The sequence below is a fragment of the Elephantulus edwardii genome, unplaced genomic scaffold (genome assembly GCF_000299155.1).
Source record: "Elephantulus edwardii isolate Elephantulus edwardi_28Jun2011 unplaced genomic scaffold, EleEdw1.0 scaffold00080, whole genome shotgun sequence".
NCBI classification, from domain to species: domain Eukaryota; kingdom Metazoa; phylum Chordata; class Mammalia; order Macroscelidea; family Macroscelididae; genus Elephantulus; species Elephantulus edwardii.
Window position 1 is genome coordinate 11569037 of NW_006399830.1, and position 18450 is coordinate 11587486.

The 18450-nt window shown below is 53.5% G+C and overlaps 1 protein-coding gene across 1 annotated transcript in view; it reads right to left on the minus strand.

Moving 5' to 3' along the window:
- Window positions 1-18450, minus strand: part of WBSCR28 (Williams-Beuren syndrome chromosome region 28) — a 28404-nt gene that overhangs the window by 6375 nt on the left and 3579 nt on the right. Inside the window, exons 4-6 of the mRNA XM_006889786.1 lie at window positions 14963-15078; window positions 14257-14314; window positions 14156-14206 (exon numbers count right to left, since the gene is read on the minus strand). Coding sequence (XP_006889848.1) covers window positions 14156-14206; window positions 14257-14314; window positions 14963-15078 — 225 coding nt within the window. The remainder of the gene's footprint in view (window positions 1-14155; window positions 14207-14256; window positions 14315-14962; window positions 15079-18450) is intronic.

An 18450-nucleotide genomic window follows, 5' to 3' on the forward strand; every position in this document is an offset into this window, starting at 1 on the left:
TCAAAGGCATCAATTTGTTTCCTGTCATCCTTATTCATTGTCCAGGTCTTGGATACACAGCTAGTAATCAGAAAGACCATGGCCTGAATCAAACACACCTTGGTCCTCAAACTGACATCACTACTCCTCAATAATTTAGAAAGGTTCCTAACTGAAGACTTTCCCAGTGCAGTGTGTCTATTTCCTGACTGCTTGTATCAAGGGTGTTAATTGTGGATCCAAGCAAGATGAAGCTGTTGACAGTTTCAATCTCCTCTCCATCTATCATGACACGGCCTATTATTGGTCCAGTGGTAAGAATCTTTGTTTTCTTGATGTTGAGACACAATCCATACTGAAGGCTGCATTCCTTCATCTTCTGCAACAAATGCTGGGTTGCTGTGATACTGAAATCTTTGCCACTGCTGTTTCAAATTCCAAAAGGGTTTCCCATCGTGGACGGGTTTTGGTGGAGCTCCCTGATTAAGACAGACTAGGAAGCAGGATGGGCCATCTACTTCTTAAGTAAAAGGCTTTTGAAAACCCTACGAACATCTATTTCTAGGGCTTGATTTTAGCAGATGAAGGTCACAGCTGCCTGTGTTGGTGTGAAGTGACCCTGGTGGGCCACTCAAAGGGCTGGGCAGTGGTGTCTCACAGGGAAGCTGGGCCATGCTGCCATTCACTCAGGTCTTTCAGCAAATAGAAGTCCTGTCCCATCCGGAACCAGGAAAGGCCCAGCATAGGGCTGGCTTCTCCCTGAAGAGTAGAACATGCACAGAAAAGGGGCCACACTTTACAGAGGGGCAGCTTGATGTGGTGCAGGAGCTGTCTACCACCCCTAACAGGGTAGAGGAGAAAGCTCTCCAGGTTCCCAGGGCGAGCGGGCACCAGGGACTCTCCCTCCCTCCCCAGGTGCCCTCTGGTCTTTAGATCACCTCAGGACCCCAGGCAGGCCCACTGAGACCCCCTTCCTCTTCACTCAGGCCCTGGCCCTGCTTCCCACCTCACTATGAGAGCATGTGCTTAGCCCTAGGCAAGAGATCAGCACTAAGGAATGTGCTGTCTGGAGGCCAGCGGAGACTGGATAGGCCGCCGCCGGAGAGGGAGCGGGGGCTTGGGAAGGAAAGCAGAGATGTGCCCCGGCAGTGGGCCAGGCCAGTGCAGCCCAGCCCAGCCATGTTCCCAGCCCCTGAGGTCAGGTGCAGCAGGGCCAGCCCAGCCCAGCCATTGTTCCCAGCCCTGGAGGTCAGGTGCAGCTGGCCAGCTTGGCCCAGCCATTGTTCCCAGCCCCAGAGGTCAGGTGCAGCAGGCCCATGGCCTGATCCCAGCCTGTGCCCAGCGTGGCCTCGGACTTCCTAGATGAACTGCTTCTGCTTTCTCCAGATTCTCACCTCTGGGAGCCTGTCCAGTCCAACAAAAAAGACAAAGCTTGTCCTTCACTTCGAGAATCTTAACTGGTCTTCTGTCTCTTGGCCACATTCACCTCAAGGGCCCAGGTCCTGCTGAAAACTTCCAATCTCTCTTAAGTGGAATCTTCTGTTTTGACAGCTGACAGATTAGTCCATACGTGAGTGTTAACAGCTGATAACAGTTTATGTTCTCATCCTCAATCGAGTATTATCAACATCACCTGTTGTTGTTGTTGAGTTGGAATCAACCCATAGCTGCCCATCCAACAGGTTTTCAGAGGCAGTAAATCACGCAGAAGGAGAGTGCCCATCTTTCTCCCACGGAGCAGCTGGTGGATTCAAGCCATGTGCCTTCAAGTTGGCGGCGCGATTCCTTACCGTCAGGATATGCAAATTATCAGACTCCCAACCCAAAAATGCTAAGTTAGAAACTGAGTGTGAAGCCCAGAAATGTGCATTTTTAACAAAATTTCCGGGTAAGTCTGATACAAGTCTGAAATTTAAAAAGACTCTCTTAAGATACGATCATGCTTAGGTCAACAAATGTTGGTTAATATAGTGATTGAATGAATAGACAAGTAGTTAATGAGTGAAGGTCTGGTCTCATTCCCTGACTTGAGAATATTGATTCTTTCTTGCCTGTCTAGTGTCCAAGCCCCAAGGGGACAGTGAGAAGTGCAGAGGACAAAGAAGGACTGATTGGCTAGATCACCGTGACACAAGGGCTTGGACAACTTTACCTGGAAGGAGCCCATCCAGATGGGACCTGGGTTCCAGCCAGAATCAAAGAGGACCCGCCAGCACAGATGGGAGGAGTAACTCATTCACTCACTGTTGGAATCCACGTTTGTTGAGACGACCATGAACATGGTCTAAGCCAGACTTGGGATGAAGTAACAGGAGTCTGGGCCCTGGGAACCAGGCGGAGGACAGAGTCAGAGAGGTCCAGCATCAGACAAGAAGGTCCTAGCGCACAGCTGGGGGTCAGGGCAGACTCTCGTACTGGGGATGGGACAGAAAATGGAAGGCAGGGACACTGGGAACTATGATGAGCTTCCATTGTTAGAACAGGGACACAAATATCTGGACATTGGACTTGAAGGAAATCCCAATGTCCCCAGGTCAGGCTGGACCCCAGCTGGGGCAAGGATGAGCCTGCTTGTAGGATCCCGGGTCTCCTGCAGGGAATAGGGAGCCATGGCGTTGAGAACATAGCATGCTCTTGAGTCTTAACTCATCCCAAGTTCTGATCTTGGAATCAGATCCGTCCTGAGGCTGGGATGGCCCTTGCCAGAACTCTAGATCATAAATCTGATGATAAAAATCCATTTAGTTCACCCTACCTCACCCACAGGTGATGTAATTGTGGGTCATGGTTTTCAAACAAGTTAGAAATGGACAAGATTTGCCCTAACCTCCTGGTCAGCACGAGAATTCATCCAACTGCCAGCATCTCTCCCTTCAGGACCAGGGGAGAGAACAAAAAAACCATGGGGTCAGGGTCCCACATGGTCAGGTTGGCAGCGAGCTTCTCCTTGGAGAAGGACATCATGCTTGGAAAGGTGGAGGGACAGCAAAGGAGATAGAGCCCAGGTGAGATGGTTTGACATGATAATTGGAGTGATCAGATTAGGCATGTCAGAGGCAGACTGGCTCAGGACAGGGCAGGGTTCAGAGCTATTGTACACAGGATCACTGTAAGTAGCTTGCAACTCAACAGCACATAACAACAACATATATATGTATGTGTGTATCTATATCTAAATAGATACATAGTTGTTGTTGTTGTTGTTGCTGTTTTGCTTTTGTTTCAAAATCATATATACCATTGTCATTACCATCAGGTTCGAAGATCAAGGACTGCAGCCTTCAAAATGGATTGATGCTCAACATCAGAAAAACAAAGATTCTCACTACTGAGCCTATTGGCAGCATTATAATGGATGGTGAAGAGACTGAGATTGTTAACAGCTTTAGCTTGCTTGGCTCCACAATTAACACTCTTGGTACCAGCAGCCAGGAAATCAAGAGACAAACTGCATTGGGAAAGGCTATCAGGGACTGGGGTAATGAGCGTAGGTGTATCAGAGACAGTAAAGTTGGCACAGGATAGAGCAGGTTTCAGGGCTGTTGTACATAGGGTCACTATGAGTCACAATCGAAAGCCCCTACTATCAATTAAAGGCTCTGAAAAGTCCTGCAAGAAAGATGCCTATTTGACTTTATTAGAGCCCACGGTTCAGAAGCGTATTGGGTGCTAGAACTTTCCTTTTCCAGATGTACCATCTATGGAGCACCACCTGGGAATAAAAGGTCAACATTAATGTTGTGTTGTCTACTGTCATCTTAACACAGACAAGCATTTTTCCAGAGTTAAGTGAAGAACGCACTATCTCATTAAAAGACCCTCAAACAGAGAAAGGAGGGGGGCCCAGAAGTTCACAGGGGTTCAGCATGGAGGCCCATCTTTCAGCCTCTTTGTTCTCTAGAGCTGACAAGGCGCAGAACAGTGCCTTTAACAAAAAGATCTATCATCTCAAGCCAGCTCTAGGGAAAGGCCATAAGCTAGGGTCAGGATTTTTAGCATCTGTAGGCCCAGAACTCCTGAGAGATCTCTGTGTGCCTTCCCCGATATCAAGGAGCTTCCTTGAGCAGAGATTCTAGCTCAAAAGGAGGCACTCCACTCCTGGCAATTCTTTTCTTACGCTGTGCTCCCCCTCTCAGCTCCATTTCCTCCCCTTAAGACAAAAAAGAAAAAGTTTTACAGGCTACATGAAAGGGAAACTCACTTTACACAGGAGGAGGGCTCTGGTGGGATTAAGGAGTGTTGCATTCCACCCTCAACCCTCTTCCAACTATTTAGTTTATCTGATCATGAGCATAATTACATCGCTTCCAAGTTACATCATTATATACATGTATTTTGGGGTACGATTCCATCCATGACTGTCCCCAGAAAGGTGTCCTCAAACAGAAGGCTCACAGGAGGGGCTAGAAGCCCATTCTCTGCTTCATCTTGGGAGGGAGGCCACAAGTAGGCTGGAGCACCTTGCCAACAAGGGCATGATGGGCATCTCCCAGCATCTCCTGAAGATGCTGTGGCTTCATCCTTTTATTTATCAGACCAATTGACTGCCTCTGAAAACCCGCCAAAATATCAGTTCCAGCTCTCCAGTAAACAACAATTCCTAGTAACATCTGACTTCCACCCAACTGGGCTACCCATTCTGCCCTCCTCCAGGACTGGGGCAACCTCCCAGCGCCCACCCATGTGATTTGAGGCTCCCACCCTCTTTGGGGTTGCAGGGAAGAAGCATTTCATTAGAGCTCCCTCCCTCGGCTTAGATTCTTGGCTGCCTTCTGAAATGGGACAATACAGGGAAATGTTTGCACCCAAACAACTCAGCTGCCTCAGGAACTGAACGACCCAGCCCAGGAAAGGCAACTCCTGCAGCCCCGCCCTGCTGCCCCTGGGGCTGGGGACCAGGCTCACAGCTGGGGGCAGTCTGGCAGGGCATTGTAGGAGCAAAGGGGATCCTGGCCACCTCGGATGTGGGTAAGAGGGGAGCCTAAGGTCACCCCTCTCTGGGAATCTGGGCTGTTCTTCCTGGATAACTCAGAAAGTGAACTAAATCCCAGACCATGGACTAGGCAAGGTTGATATTTATCTGGGAAAACTGCAGCCTTGGATGAGTCTGGCCTGAAGATAATGAAAATAGTGTTTTGGCATGAGTTGAAAAATGTATTGATTCATTCAACAAGCATTTGCTGCCCTGGGGTTCTGTGCCAAGCCCGGTGTTTAGCACTGGGCATTTGGGGACAGTCCCCGTACCCGCACTGGAGGGGCCACAGTGTGGCAGAGAGGTCAGGGCACATAGGATAAAGCAGGAATTCTGTCCCTAGCTGAAGACCCTCCCAAACAACATCAGGTTCAAGGATGTTATTAGGTAATGTCAACTTAACTATGACTCATAGCAACTCTTGAGCAACAGATCTGACGCCTGCCCTGTCCTGTACCGTCCTCGGATCTTCAACATGCTGAGTCCACTGTTACGGTCACTCTGTCTACCTTGTTAAAGTCTTCCTTTCCTTCTCTGATCTCCACTTTTCCCATCATGATGTCTTTTCCCAAGGACAACATGCCCAGGAGTATGTGAGATGAAGTTTCACCGTCCTCGCCTCTAGGGAGCACCCTGGGAGCACTCCCTCCAAGACAGACTTGTTTGTTCTTTCAGAATCTATGGGATATTCAGTACTCTTCTCCAACACCACAATTCAAAGGCATCGGTTCTTCTCTGGTCTTTCTTATTCTTTGTCTAGCTTTCAGTTGCGCAGAAGTAACCAGAAATACTAAGATACCTGTCACCAAATGTACCTAAGTCACAGCCACCCCACTCAGAGCCTAGGATCAGGGCACAGGTTGTTCAACCAAAGACCATAGTCTATGGGACTGACCAGGAGCAAGGGGCCCTTCAGAGCAGCCGTCCGTCCTCTCTGATCTTGCTCTTGCCCACCTGGACAGCCGGAAGAACAGGCAGCTCGGCCCTGGAAGTACTGCAGCCACAGTGGCCCTCCTAGAAGCAACGATGGCAGGGCGTGGTGCCACGCGCTTTGGGCACGTCACCAGGAGGGACCAGTCCCTGGAGAAGGACATCAAGGTGGAAAAGTCTCACAGAGCATCGAGGAAGTAGAGGGACGAGGAAGACCCTCGATGAGATGGGCTGACACAGTAGCTTTCCCAAGGGGCACAGGTGAGATGGGGCAGGATCCAGCAGGGCTTCGCCCTTTCGGATGTGGTATTGCTGTGACAGACTCAACGGCACTGAACAACAGCCCCCTCCTTCAGCCCAACCTGCTGGACGCTGGGTGGATGCCAACTCCCACAGAAGCACCGAGAAGAAGGGTAGAAGGGTCGGTGGCCTCTCCTTGCTTGCTGGCACAAACACACCTACACGTGACACTCCACCGTGACCTCCGGACGTCCCTGTGCATGGACCTCCAGCCTGTCGCTTCCTGTTCTCAGCAATAAGGAAGGGGACAGCCAGAGTGACCCCAGGCTCCCGGCCTGACCTCCACGGGACTTGGAGAGCAGCGTGTCCCCTGTTCTTGCCTTCGGGGAACCAGGAGCAGCCGCCAGCCCGCCTGTCACATCCCTCACGCCCACCTTGCCCGCATGCCAGCGACTGCGTGTTTTTGTCTTTTGGGGTGGGGGGAGGGGTGCGGCTCGGAGCCTTGAGTGATGAGTTAAGTGACAATGAATTTGAACCACATGGAGCCCGTGCTTCGGGGGAAAGTGTTTTGGTGAAATGCAGCTGGGATTTCATCAGCCCTCACCCCCCAGACGGTACAAAAATAGTCCAGGCCGGCTCTGACCCACAGGCCTGGCCTAGTTTCGCCGCCCCCTGTCCTGGAGAGAGGCTCCGAATGGCCTCTCTCCCCGAATTGGGTTTCGTAATCTCCCCTGTTGTTTTGGTGGCCTGTTTGTTGACTGGCCCAGTCTGTCTGGGAGAATTCACGTGCTGGTGGTTCCTCGGTGCTGGACAAGGGGGAGGTAGGAAGCCCCTCGCTCTCGTCTCATGACCTCCCAGGGCCGGAGGGAGAGGCCTGGGCTGGACTGACCAGGTCCTGTGTGGCCACGGTCAGGGTTGGGGACCTTGTGGCCACAGTCCAGGCGAGACCCCAAAGGGTTTAGCAATGCAGGTACCAGGAAGGGTACTAGAGGCTACATGTGAGAGGTGGGCTTCACCCAAACAAGAGCTGAGGGGACTGCCAATACCCCAGGCCCACCCCCCTTCCTGAGAGGGGAAGCTAGACTGGAGAGAGGACGTGATTGGCTGCCTGTGACATCAAAGTCAGTGAGCACGGAGACAGGCTCAGCCCTGTGTCTTCTGCAGCCCAGTCTAGCGTCTGGAACGGAGGGGCTTCAGCATCTGTGTGTGGACAGAAGACTAGAGGTCTGTCCAGGTGTAAGCAGCGAGCATGCCTGCTGAGGTTCCCCTCCTGGGATAAGGTGGAGTTGGGGACTTCAGCAGTGGCCTGGCAGACAGCACTTCCTAAAGAGAGATACCCACTGGGAAGCCAGGGAACCTAGGGTCTGAAGGCCCAGCCCACAGCAAGGCCTCCTCAGGACAGCGGCTGGAGCCACTGACAGGGTCCCCTCCAGAAATCTCAGCACCAGACACCAGCAGGCTGTCCCCACCAACCCTGCACCTCTTATAGTCCCAAGGGGAAGCAGTAGCTGCAGCAGCTGCTGTGAGAACCAGCCGTCTCCCAGTGACCTCAGCTCCTCGAGGGCCTGGGAGGAAGACAGAATGGTCCATCACCTGACAAACGCTCCAGAGGGTCTACAAGGGGCAACAGAAGAACTGCAGGCCCAGCCTGAACCAGGCTCCTCTGCCAGCTACCACCTGAGCCTCCACTTTCCCATCTGTAATGTGGGCATTTTGTGGGATCTGTTCAATGTGAATAGACCTAGGGGCAGCTCGAGGGGAGGAGGGTGAGGGGCCATCAGGAGGGTCACCTAGTGAGATCCACTCGGTGGGGTGTCAGGCTGCTGGTGTGAGCCCAGGATCCCACTTCTCTGCCCAGCTCTCCTGGCCGCCCAGAGGCAGGGGACCATCAAACCTGGTCCACCGCCTCGCCTCCTTCCACACTTCCAACAGCTTAGGGTCAAGTTCATGGTGATCTTCCCAAGCACCTCCTATTTTCCCCTCAGAATCAAGCTCCCCAGACCTGTGAATCTGCACAACAGCACTGATTTCCATCCTTTCTGCCTCAGTCTCCCCACCTAGGACTAGGCCAGAGTCCCTCAAAGGGACACAGAGGCTGGCGTGGGCGCCCTTTCCCTGGCCTGTGCCTGTGGACCCCAGTGCCCACCCTGTCTGGAAACCCCTGCCGGCCTGGCCTCCTGCGGCCCCCTCTGCTTCCAAGAGGATTTCCTCTCCTTTCTCCTCATTGTTCTCAAAGCCCGTTCCCTCCTCCTTTCCCCCTTCCCACCCTAGGGCCTAGGCCAGCTGCTGCAGAAGCAGCCCAGGGCACAGGGCACAGGGCACAGTACTGATTCCGTGCCAAGAGTTCAAGGAATTGGGGAGAGGGAGGTTTCTCTAGACCTCTCAGCAGAGGTGAGAATTAGCTGGATTTGAATGCCAGCTTGGACACTGATCAGAAATGTTCTGTCTCTCTCAGTTTCTTCATCTGTGTAATGGGAATGACTTGGAGCCTTCCTGTGAAGGTGGACATGGGGTTGACATGAGAAATCCTCAGCAGGGTTCTGGCACGTAGGAAGGTGACAGTCATGTTAGTTCAGCTGGTGGTGGGGGGCTCTGGGTGGCAGGAGAGGTTAAGAGGGACCTGAGAGATGGGGACAGAGTGGCCAGAGGTGATGCCACTGCCTCCAGGACACTGGCTTAGGGCTGCTGGCAGGTCAGAGGGCAGCGGAGCAGACAGAGGGCACACATACTCCCCTTCGTGGACACACTCTCTCACACACTCTCTCACACACCCTCACAGACACACTCGAACCCTCCGTATATACTCACACTTGTGTATACACTCACACTTGTGTATACGCTCATGCTTTGTACACTCACATACACACACATGCACACACACACGTGCTGTCACGCGCACACACAAACCTCACATATACACATGCATACACACAAGCACACTCACACACAGCAGTACAAGCCCCAGCCCCAGCCAGCAAGCCCACCTCAGGACTGGGTGGTCCCTGGGAGACTGGGCCCAAGGTCCGGGGTTTACAGCAAAGCACAGCTCCATCTCCGGCCGGGTGAGCTCGGGCACACACCTAACTCTGTTGCCATTGGAAGACTTGACACGGGCTGAGGCTGCTCTTTGGTGCCCAACACCACACTCTGAAGGCCTGGGCGACACAGGACAGGGTGACCCCCAGGATTCAATCCATCCTGCTTTTCCTCTCAGGCAGGGACAGCAGCGTCACCTCCTGGGTGGACCCAGAGCCCAGAGCTCCCAGCCGTTCCTCCCTCTGTCTTGCTGGGTCCACCTCTGTCTCAGCCCCTCTGTCCCCACTTGCACACAGGCAGTGTGGAGAAGCAGCAGCCGTGACTACCGTGGACTTGAACATGGTGGAGATTGTGGCAGGTTTTCATCTGCTGTCCTTAGGGTCACTACAAGTTAACTCGACAGCCCCTAACGACAGCGTGGAGTAGTATTTAAGGCTTTAGAGCCAGACTTCCTGGTTCGAATCCCAGTTTTGCCACCCAGCAGCCAAGCAGACGTTAAGCTTCGGGTCTCCCATCTGTGAAATGGGTGAATGACAGCCAGCACATCTCCCTCCAAGGGAGGCTGACGCGAGATAATACAAGTAAGGCCGTCGGAACGCTGTCTGGCCCATAGCGCATACTCAATAAACTCATGCCCTCATTATTTTTTATTTGTGTCTGTCTTCTTACATGTTTGTTGACTCAGATTTTCCATGGGTAAGGAGGTGCAGGAGAAGGCATGAGACTGTGGTTTGAGCACTGCTGCTCCAGCGGTCGGAGGCTGGAGGCGACAGCCAGGAAGGACTCCTTTCAACCGGGGCCAGTGATGCACCGATAAGGCCAGGCTCCAGGACGCGGGGTTGCCTGCGCTCTGCGCATGCTCCCGACCTCGCAGGACCCGTCTGGGATGAGAACGGCGGTGTTTTCAGACAAAGAGGTGGTGGGACCCTCAGCCCCTGCACCCTTCCTCTCTTACATTTCCCTTCTACCCCCAAATAACCAGCCTGTACATCACAGCTGCTCAAACTTCCTATCATAGCCGACCCAGAGTCAGAACAACAGTACTGCAGGATCCTAGAAGCTTGGAAGAGAGTGTTAAGCCCTCAGCTATTAACCTAAAGGTCAGGGGTTCAAACATTTCCAGTGATTCTTCAGATGAAAGATCTCGAGATCTACTCTTATAAAGATTGCAGCCAGAAGGTGATACACCAGGGAGGTGTTCACTCCTTAGAATAACCCATCGTACGCGGTGGAAAGAGTAGCATTTGCTCAGAGAGAAAGACCTGAAGGCAGGAAGAGGTGGGCTAGATGGATTAATGGGAGTGAGAATCACAGGGAGGGAGTGGGGAGACTGTGATTGGGGGAGTTGTAATTAATGTTCTTAAAAAAATGTGTTTGAATGGTTGAATTAAAAACCAATTTGCTTTGTAAACTTTCATTCAAATCACAATAAATATAATCATCATAAAAGATTACAGCCTAGAAGCCTCTGTGATAAGGTCACTATGAGTCAGAATGCATTTGACGGCACGTAATAGAATAGGGAAGGGCTAGCCTTGTGCTCCAGCAAGAACAGCCTCTGGCGTATCCCTGGGGGACAGCAGCCCCAACAGCTTGGCTCCCTGTGATGGAAAGCTCACCACCCTAATGACAGTGACTTAAGACTCCCACATGCTTCAGCTCACTGGGGTCACGTCTCCCAGTGCAGAGCACGGGCTCTGAAGTCTCATGGAAGCAGAAGCAGTCCAGGCTCCACAGTCATATGGTCGGAGAGCTCCCCGATCTGTCCCCGCCCTCACTGCCCTGGGCTTTGTCTCTGCCCGCAGCCCCTGGACCCTGAACTGCCCACCCCGGTTCCCTCAGGTGGCCCGCCTTCCCAGGCACCCTCCCCTGAGTTAAGAACTTCAGGCAGAGGCCCACCCCCTTTGTGCCAAGCATGAGTGTTGCAGGGAAGTGGGGAGCACAGGGGAAAGTCCCCAGGGAGTGACAGTGGAGCTCCTCATGGGAAGTGGGGTCTATGAGCAGGGACCCAGTGTCATCCCCCCACAGCCCTGGCACCTCTGCACCGCCCAAGGCACCCCAGGATGGGGCCATCCAGAGCCCCAGAGGCTCTTTCAAATGGTGCCAAGAGGCTGCTGGGGGAGTTGGTGCAGAGTGGCGACTGTCACCACTTCTGGCAGGAGACATGTGTCCAGATTATTACAAAACACAGCTATTCCTGAGGCAGCCCTGCAGAGCAGCTCTGGGAGTCGTGCTGTCAGAAGGGAGGTGACATGGGGACCCCTGCCTCAGGTCTAACTGGGCCCAGGGCACGCAGCAGACCCCGCTCAGCCCTCCAGATGTGTGGCCAGCACTCCACTGAGGAGACAGAGACGGGGCGGAGCAGCCAGAGGCCCAGATGGGCCGCGTTAACCTGGGAACAGGCTCTCTGGGGCCAGATGCTCCGTGTTTAGCTGACGAGCCGGCTTTGGACTCCAGATGTGGGCCTGGAGAGGAGGGGGAACACGCACCAGATGTGCTTGGAGGGACCGAGAGTGGTTACAGGCCCAGCTGCAGCCAGAGTTCAGGGATCTGGGCACAGAGGGCTCCCCACTCATGCTCACCCATACCCCCAACATCAGCCTATTGGTCCTTCAGCTAATGGGATTTCAGGGTTCACAAAAGCAGAGTCTCAGACCAGCAGAGCTTAGAAGCACACTCCTGTGTGAGCGGGAACTGAGTCCAGAAGCCTGCTCAGCGCCCCACAAGCCAGTGGCAGGCAGGACCAGGGCCCTGGGCCTTCCCAGCAGAAACAGAGGGGCGAGAGTCCTTCAAATCGCAAGCAGCTTCATGTAGGGGGGGGGAGCATCCCTGTCTGCCCCATGCAAACATCTCAGACATACATGCAAACACACCCCATTTCTGGACAAGCAGTGAGCGGGGCACAGCCCTGCCACCAAGGGCCCAGAGGAACAGCCTGGCCCTGGGAGTCACTGACCCTCAACCTCATATCAACAGTGTCACTCTATGCACACCCATGTTCATTGCAGCTTTGTTCACAATAGCAAGGAGTTGGAAACAACCTAAGTGCCCATCAACAAACGAATGGCTAGAGAAGCTGTGGTATATTCGCACAATGGAATACTATGCTGCATTAAAAAACAAGGAACTCATGCAATATTATTCAAAATGGTTGACTCTGGAGAACATTATGCTGAGTGAAATATCCCAGTCACAAAAGGACAAATATTACATGATGCCACTGTTGTAGAATGGGACTATCCTTGGGGTTAGGGAGACACTGAGTAAGATGGGTTCAATAATGTATACTGCACTGAAGCAGAGGAGGGAGAGAACCGTCTAAAAGAGAGATGTAACTGGGTATTTCTGTCATCACAGGAGACTAGAGCGAGGGCTGCATGGTGGAGGGGACCTGGGGGAGGGTTTGTAAAACAATGAAAGAATCTTTTCTTTTACTTTTCCATAATTTTTGGACTCATGTACTTATAACTTGTTAGTCAAATTTGTGTCTTCTAGGTTGCAACACCCCCATGATACATCTTCAAGGATATGTACATGTACAGCCAAGCACAATCAATAAGAGTGCATCTGAATTCCAAAATCAATCTCCATAATAGTCTATGTGTTTCCTACTGCCAAAGGGGCCCTTTAGAGTAGTGAGAGAAGATCTTCACCCTGAAACCCACAGCGTCCCTTTTCAGCAGGAAGTAGCTAAGAGAATACGCCGTCCCCTTTTCCTTATGACTCAGGGTGAAGTCTCTCTCAGGGAGGAGTGATAGGGAATGGCAAAGGATACACTGACAAAGAAGATTAATCAGAACTGGCTTTGACAAGCACTGTGGCATTTGGACAAGAACAAACTGGGAGGAGGGTAGAGAGAATAGTGCAACAATGAATGAGTGGAAGCCCAAAATCTCTGTAAATGTTAATGAAAATTAATAAAATATAATTATAGAAAAAAAAAAAGAAAAAAGAAAAAAAAAACAGTGTCACTCTGTGAAGGGAAGGGGCAGGGGGATGAGGGCCTGGAGCTGACCACTGACAAGCAGAGCTTGGCAACAACAGAGGGTGTCAGAGAGGTTAATAGAAAAAGAAGGAACGCTTCTTCCATTCCTTGGACATCGTGCTGGGAAGGGTAGAAGACCCCAACGAGACGGACTGACACACAGTGACTGAGCCAAGGATCAGTGTGTCAGACGACGAGGATGGCACCGGAGAGGACCACGTTCAGGTCTGTTGTTCATAGGATCGCTAGGAGGGGCACTAACAACCACAGTTGTTGCCCAGACCCACTTTCCTACTGCAGCTCTTCCCCAGCTCATTGTGTGGAGTTAGATTGTCCCTAACCCGGCCCCCGAGTGAGTGCCCCAGCCTGAACTCGTCTCAGGTGGGGATACTCTGAGGGAGAGGGACCCCTGAAGTCTGGAGAAAGCAAAGGGACCCCAAGGAAAAACCCCATCTCCCTCAGAGCTTTTTCTCCAGCCCCTGTATTCATGCTATGCAAAAAACCTGAGATCTCAGAGCAGGCTTCACACCACCAGGGTCCCCCCCATCCCACCCACCCCTGCGGCCTCCCCAAAGGAGGTCCTGAAGTGAAATTAAGAAGACAGGGCAGATGGCAAAGGTCAGAACTTCAGGGGAGTCCTGTGCCCCTCTACTCTCAACTGCAGCCTTCAAGTCTGGGCTGTGACCCCATTTCTGGACTCAGAGCCAGAAGGGCTTGGAAGTGGCAGCAGGTTGACAGCAGGGGTCAAAGCCAGCTGAGCACAGCCCCCTTGTAAGACAACAGCCCGGAGTTCCAGCTGAGGGAGCTGAGGGCAGGGGTGAGCTTCCCAGCCGGCCCTTGGGCCAGTGGGGTCCTACAGAGCCTGCCCTGGCCTGGCTGCCTGGAGGGGACAGCGGGAGCTGTGTTCCTGGCTGCAGAGGCTGGCTGGGGGGGTCTGAGGCCAGAAGCACTAATAGGTTATGTCAGGCGAGGGCTCTGGGGAGGGGGCCGCGCCTCGACTCTGGCAGCCCCACCTGGAGCCCGCTCCCGAGGCCTGGGGCCTGGAGAGGGACTCTGGCTCAGGTCTGAGGTGACAAGAGGGCCGGGGAGGGGGCTGCTGGGCCAGCAGGGATACCTCGCCAGACCTTGGGGCTGAGAAGTCCAGACAGAGATGACCTCCCCGGGGCTGGGGCCTGTGGCAGGGAGGGGGAGTCCTGGGGATAAACAGAGACCGCTTCTGCAGATTTGAGGGTCTTAAGAAGAGGAAGCTGCAGGAGCTGCCCAAGTGGCTGGGCTTGGGAAGCAGAAAGAGTGGGCACAGCCAGGGACACCCCATCTTCAGCAGAACCCCAAACACCATCACTAACATAGGGAACCCTGTTCCTCACTCCCACACTTGCTCTGTCTGGGATTACTGGCCCTTTCCCACCCTCTAGTCTGCACCTCGGTGCCCCACATCCCTATCTTTATTGATGGGCTCAGGAGGGGTCAGGAGGTACCCCTGAAAGAAGCCCCTTTTCCAAGACTGTGGGCTCAGGGAGTGACCACAGCCCGAGAAGGTCAAAAGGTTTCAGTGGAAGGGGGTCAGTGGGGGACTGCGGACTGGGCCTGAGGAGGGGCTCCCCAAGCATGCCGGGGCAGCCAGGGCCCTGTGTGTCTTGGCCGAGGGGGACCCCTGGGCCGCCAGGTATGTAACAATTCCAGCCATTTCCTGCTCTATTAATGAGAAAGGGGCTGATATAAATACACGCTCAGCATAAATAAATACAGGCCAGGCTCGGACTGCATAGCAGACAGATTGCGTGGAGCTGCTGGCCAGCCCTTCAGCCAGCTCCCCCCACCTCGCCCGCGGCCCCCCCATCGCCCCCCACTTGTTTTCCTCCGGCAGGCCAGGGCTCCTCCACACTCACGGGCCTCAGACATGGACTGGCTGCCCTCAGCCGAGTCCCCGAGCCCTCTGAGGAAGGGCAGGCCTGGGAGAGGGGAGCTGGGCTTCCCAAGAGCCTCCAAGCCAGGCCTGAGCCTAGACAACACACCCGAGGGCAGCTAGGGTGCCGTGGCCAGACCCTGTCACAGCAGAGAAACTGAGTCACGGTGTGCTGGCTTCTCAAAGTCAAACAAGCAAAAAGCTGCAGTGCAGGATTTAAACCCAAGCTCCACTCGCAAGGCCCCTGGCCTGTCCATCTGTCTGTAAGGGGCAGCTGTTGGCCCACCCACCTTCCTCCCGAGCCCCAAATCAGCGAGTTGGTCTTTGCAAGATGTGACTTCTTTCCATGAATGGTCTGGAAGCAGGGGGTGGGGGCAGAGGCGCTCATGTGAGCAGCTCTCCATAGGAAGTTACCGTCCACCTTCCACCTGGGGTGTTCAGGAGGGCGCCCGGACACAGAGGAATGATGGAAAATAGGACACAGACAGGGAAACTGAAGCACCTTCACCTCATCACACAGAGAGGCAGGGCCGGAGCCTGGCATCCAAGCACCCCTTCTACAGCCCAGGCCTCCCTGCAAGCTCTGGCGGAGAAAGGCTGTGTGCTCACATAAGCCTCCGCTTGCCGGGCGTCCCCAGGTCGGAAGGATCGGAGGTAAACTTCAGGGCTTTTAGACGACATCAGTGAGGGGCCTGGAGACCCAGGTAACACACCAGCACAGCGGCCAGGGTCAGAGAGGGGAGGGGCTTGACAAAGTTCACTCCGCAAGGGTCAGATCTGGACAGAACCCTGGTCACCTCAGGGCCACCCAAATGTCACTCCCAGTCCTAAGGAATGATGCCCCCCACCTCTGAGTAATCAGGAAAGAAATACGGCACTGTCTTCAAGCCATGGCAATCTCCGGCCATTGTGTCCTAAAAGCGTACCCTTTGTCCCAAGTACAGCTTCCTGGGAACCAAACGTGAAAAGCAGGGGTGGCCTTTGCACAGGGGCGAAGTGTGCAGGTGACCACACTTGCAGCCGTTGTTGTTGTTGTTAGGTGCCATTGAGTCAAGTACGACTCACAGCGACCCTACGAACGACATCTGAACCCCGTCCTATCCTGTGTCCCCCTCCTCATCTCTGCCGTACTTGACATGTTGGAGAGGGTATCCCAGGGACGACCAAAAGGAAAAAACAGATCTGTTTTGGAGAAGGTGCAGCCAGCGTGCTCCTTGGAGGCAAAGATGACAAAGCTTCGTCTCACATACTCTGAGGATGTTGTAGTTCTGGACCATCGAGTTGGAATCCACCTATAGCCGACCCTCTGGGGGGGATTTCAGAGCTGGCAAATCACAAGGAAGGAGATGGCCCATCTTTCCCCACAGAACAGCTACTGGATTCAGATCATGTACCTTTGGGTTGGCAGACCATCTCCTTACCACTAAGCCACCAGTGCTCCCTTTGGGCATGTTGTTAGGATGGCTACTTTTTGGAGAGGGACATCATGCTTGGAAAGGTGGAGGGTCAGTGAAGAAGGCAGTCAGGGTGGCAGGTGCTAAAGCTTAAGACCAAGACTGGTCTCCTGGGTCCGCCCATCCCTCAGGACCAGGGCCCAGGCTAGGTGCTCACCCTCTGGCTGGTAGACCAGTGACCTCCTTCCCTCCAGCCCCTCACTGCCCTGGTCACCCAGGCTCACTCCATTCATGTGAAGTCTCAGACCCAGAAGCCCAGAAAGTGACGGGAGCACAGCACATAGAGGACCAGAGAGGAGGCTCCCCAGGGCAGGGACCACCTCTTCACCTGCATCCCTAGCAACTCCGGGAAGTTCTTCCACAGCCCACCCTAAGCTGAGCTGCGACCCCTCATCAGTGTCTCCAGCTCATGGAGACCTTACATAAAAACTGGATGAAAACTGCCGAGTCCTGTACCGTCTTCAGGACTGGTGCTCTGTTGGAGTCCATTGTAGGGGCTTCCAACACAGGGAGCTCACTTTCCAGCATCGGATCAGACACCACATAGGGTTTTCTCTGGCTGATGGGTCCCCCAGCCTCTCTTCTTCCTCTGTCTCAGGCTACAAGCTCCCCTGAAGCCTGTCCACCGTAAGTGACTGGGGCCATTAGAAACAGCAGTGGGGTAGCTTTCAACATACAAACCACCACCAGGTGGTGAGCTTCGGAGCCACGCTGGATGACTTGAGAGTCGACCTGAATGGTTTCGCCGCCACCATTAGAATGAATTGATCAGTACGTATTAACTTGCGGGTGGATGGATGGCCTATTGCTATATGTCCATAGGCAAGCCATCTGACTTGCATGGGATGGTCTGATTTGCATCCGTGCCGTCCATGTGCCTTATGTGAGTTCATGTGCAGTTTGCATGCATCCAAGGATTCGTCATTTCTTGAAAGATCACAGCTCACAGTGGACACCGCCTGACTCAACGTTTAGAACCAGGGCAGTGGGGAAGTTGTGCATCTCCTCTGGTCCCAGATGCCAATCCGTCTCCTGTCTCTGTCCTACCTCCAAACGCTCCACCCAGTCTTCCCATTCATCCTCCACGGTTGACCTTTGCACTTCTCTCGGCTGCCCCCTCTACCCAGGACTCATCCGTGTCCGGCAAGCAGCCAGCCCCCAGTGAAGCCCTCCTGCCACCTCCTCCCATGCCTCCAGGGCCGGTCCCGTGATGGGCTCACTCCACACACTTCTGCTCCTGCTGAAGGACCTTCCAGGCTCACTGCCAGTTGGCTGCACGTTCTAGAATCCCAGTCATGTCTACCCTTTACCAGAAGCCCACTAAGGACGCTCTCCAACATATACTCTGGCTCCCTCGTCAGACGAGAATCCTTCAGATGTCTACCCCAAGGCAGCCCGGGCCTGTCCCGCAGACTCAAGGTAAAGCTCTAAGGGTTCACCTTGCATCCGTAATGCGCCATCTACCTGCCGATCTGGCAGGTAGACAGGACTTTAACCACAGCTTCCCTGAGAACGGATGGAGAAGAAAGCAGACTGGGCTGCCTGGATGCACTCCCCTTACTCACACCAGTGTCCAGCTTGGAAGTTGGTGAAGGGTGATGGCTAATTCCCAAGAGATCATCCCTTTCCCTCTTCTTAACTAAAGCATTCACCTAAGGGCTATGTCGGGAAGACATGACCCACTGTCAGTGAACTTGCAAAGCTACACCTACCATTCATTCCCTCAATAGGACCTTGAGTAGAGGAGGGGGAGTATTGAGGTTGAGATATTAGATAAATTTCCCCATTCCTGGAAGAGAAGGATGGAAGGACAGATGGTGGATGAGAAGATGAATAAATTGGCAGGTTGGTGGGTGGATTGATGGACAGGTTGGTGGATGAGTATGAGCAAGTGAGTGAACGGCAGAAAATGGATGGATGGATGGATGGATGGATGGATGGATGGATG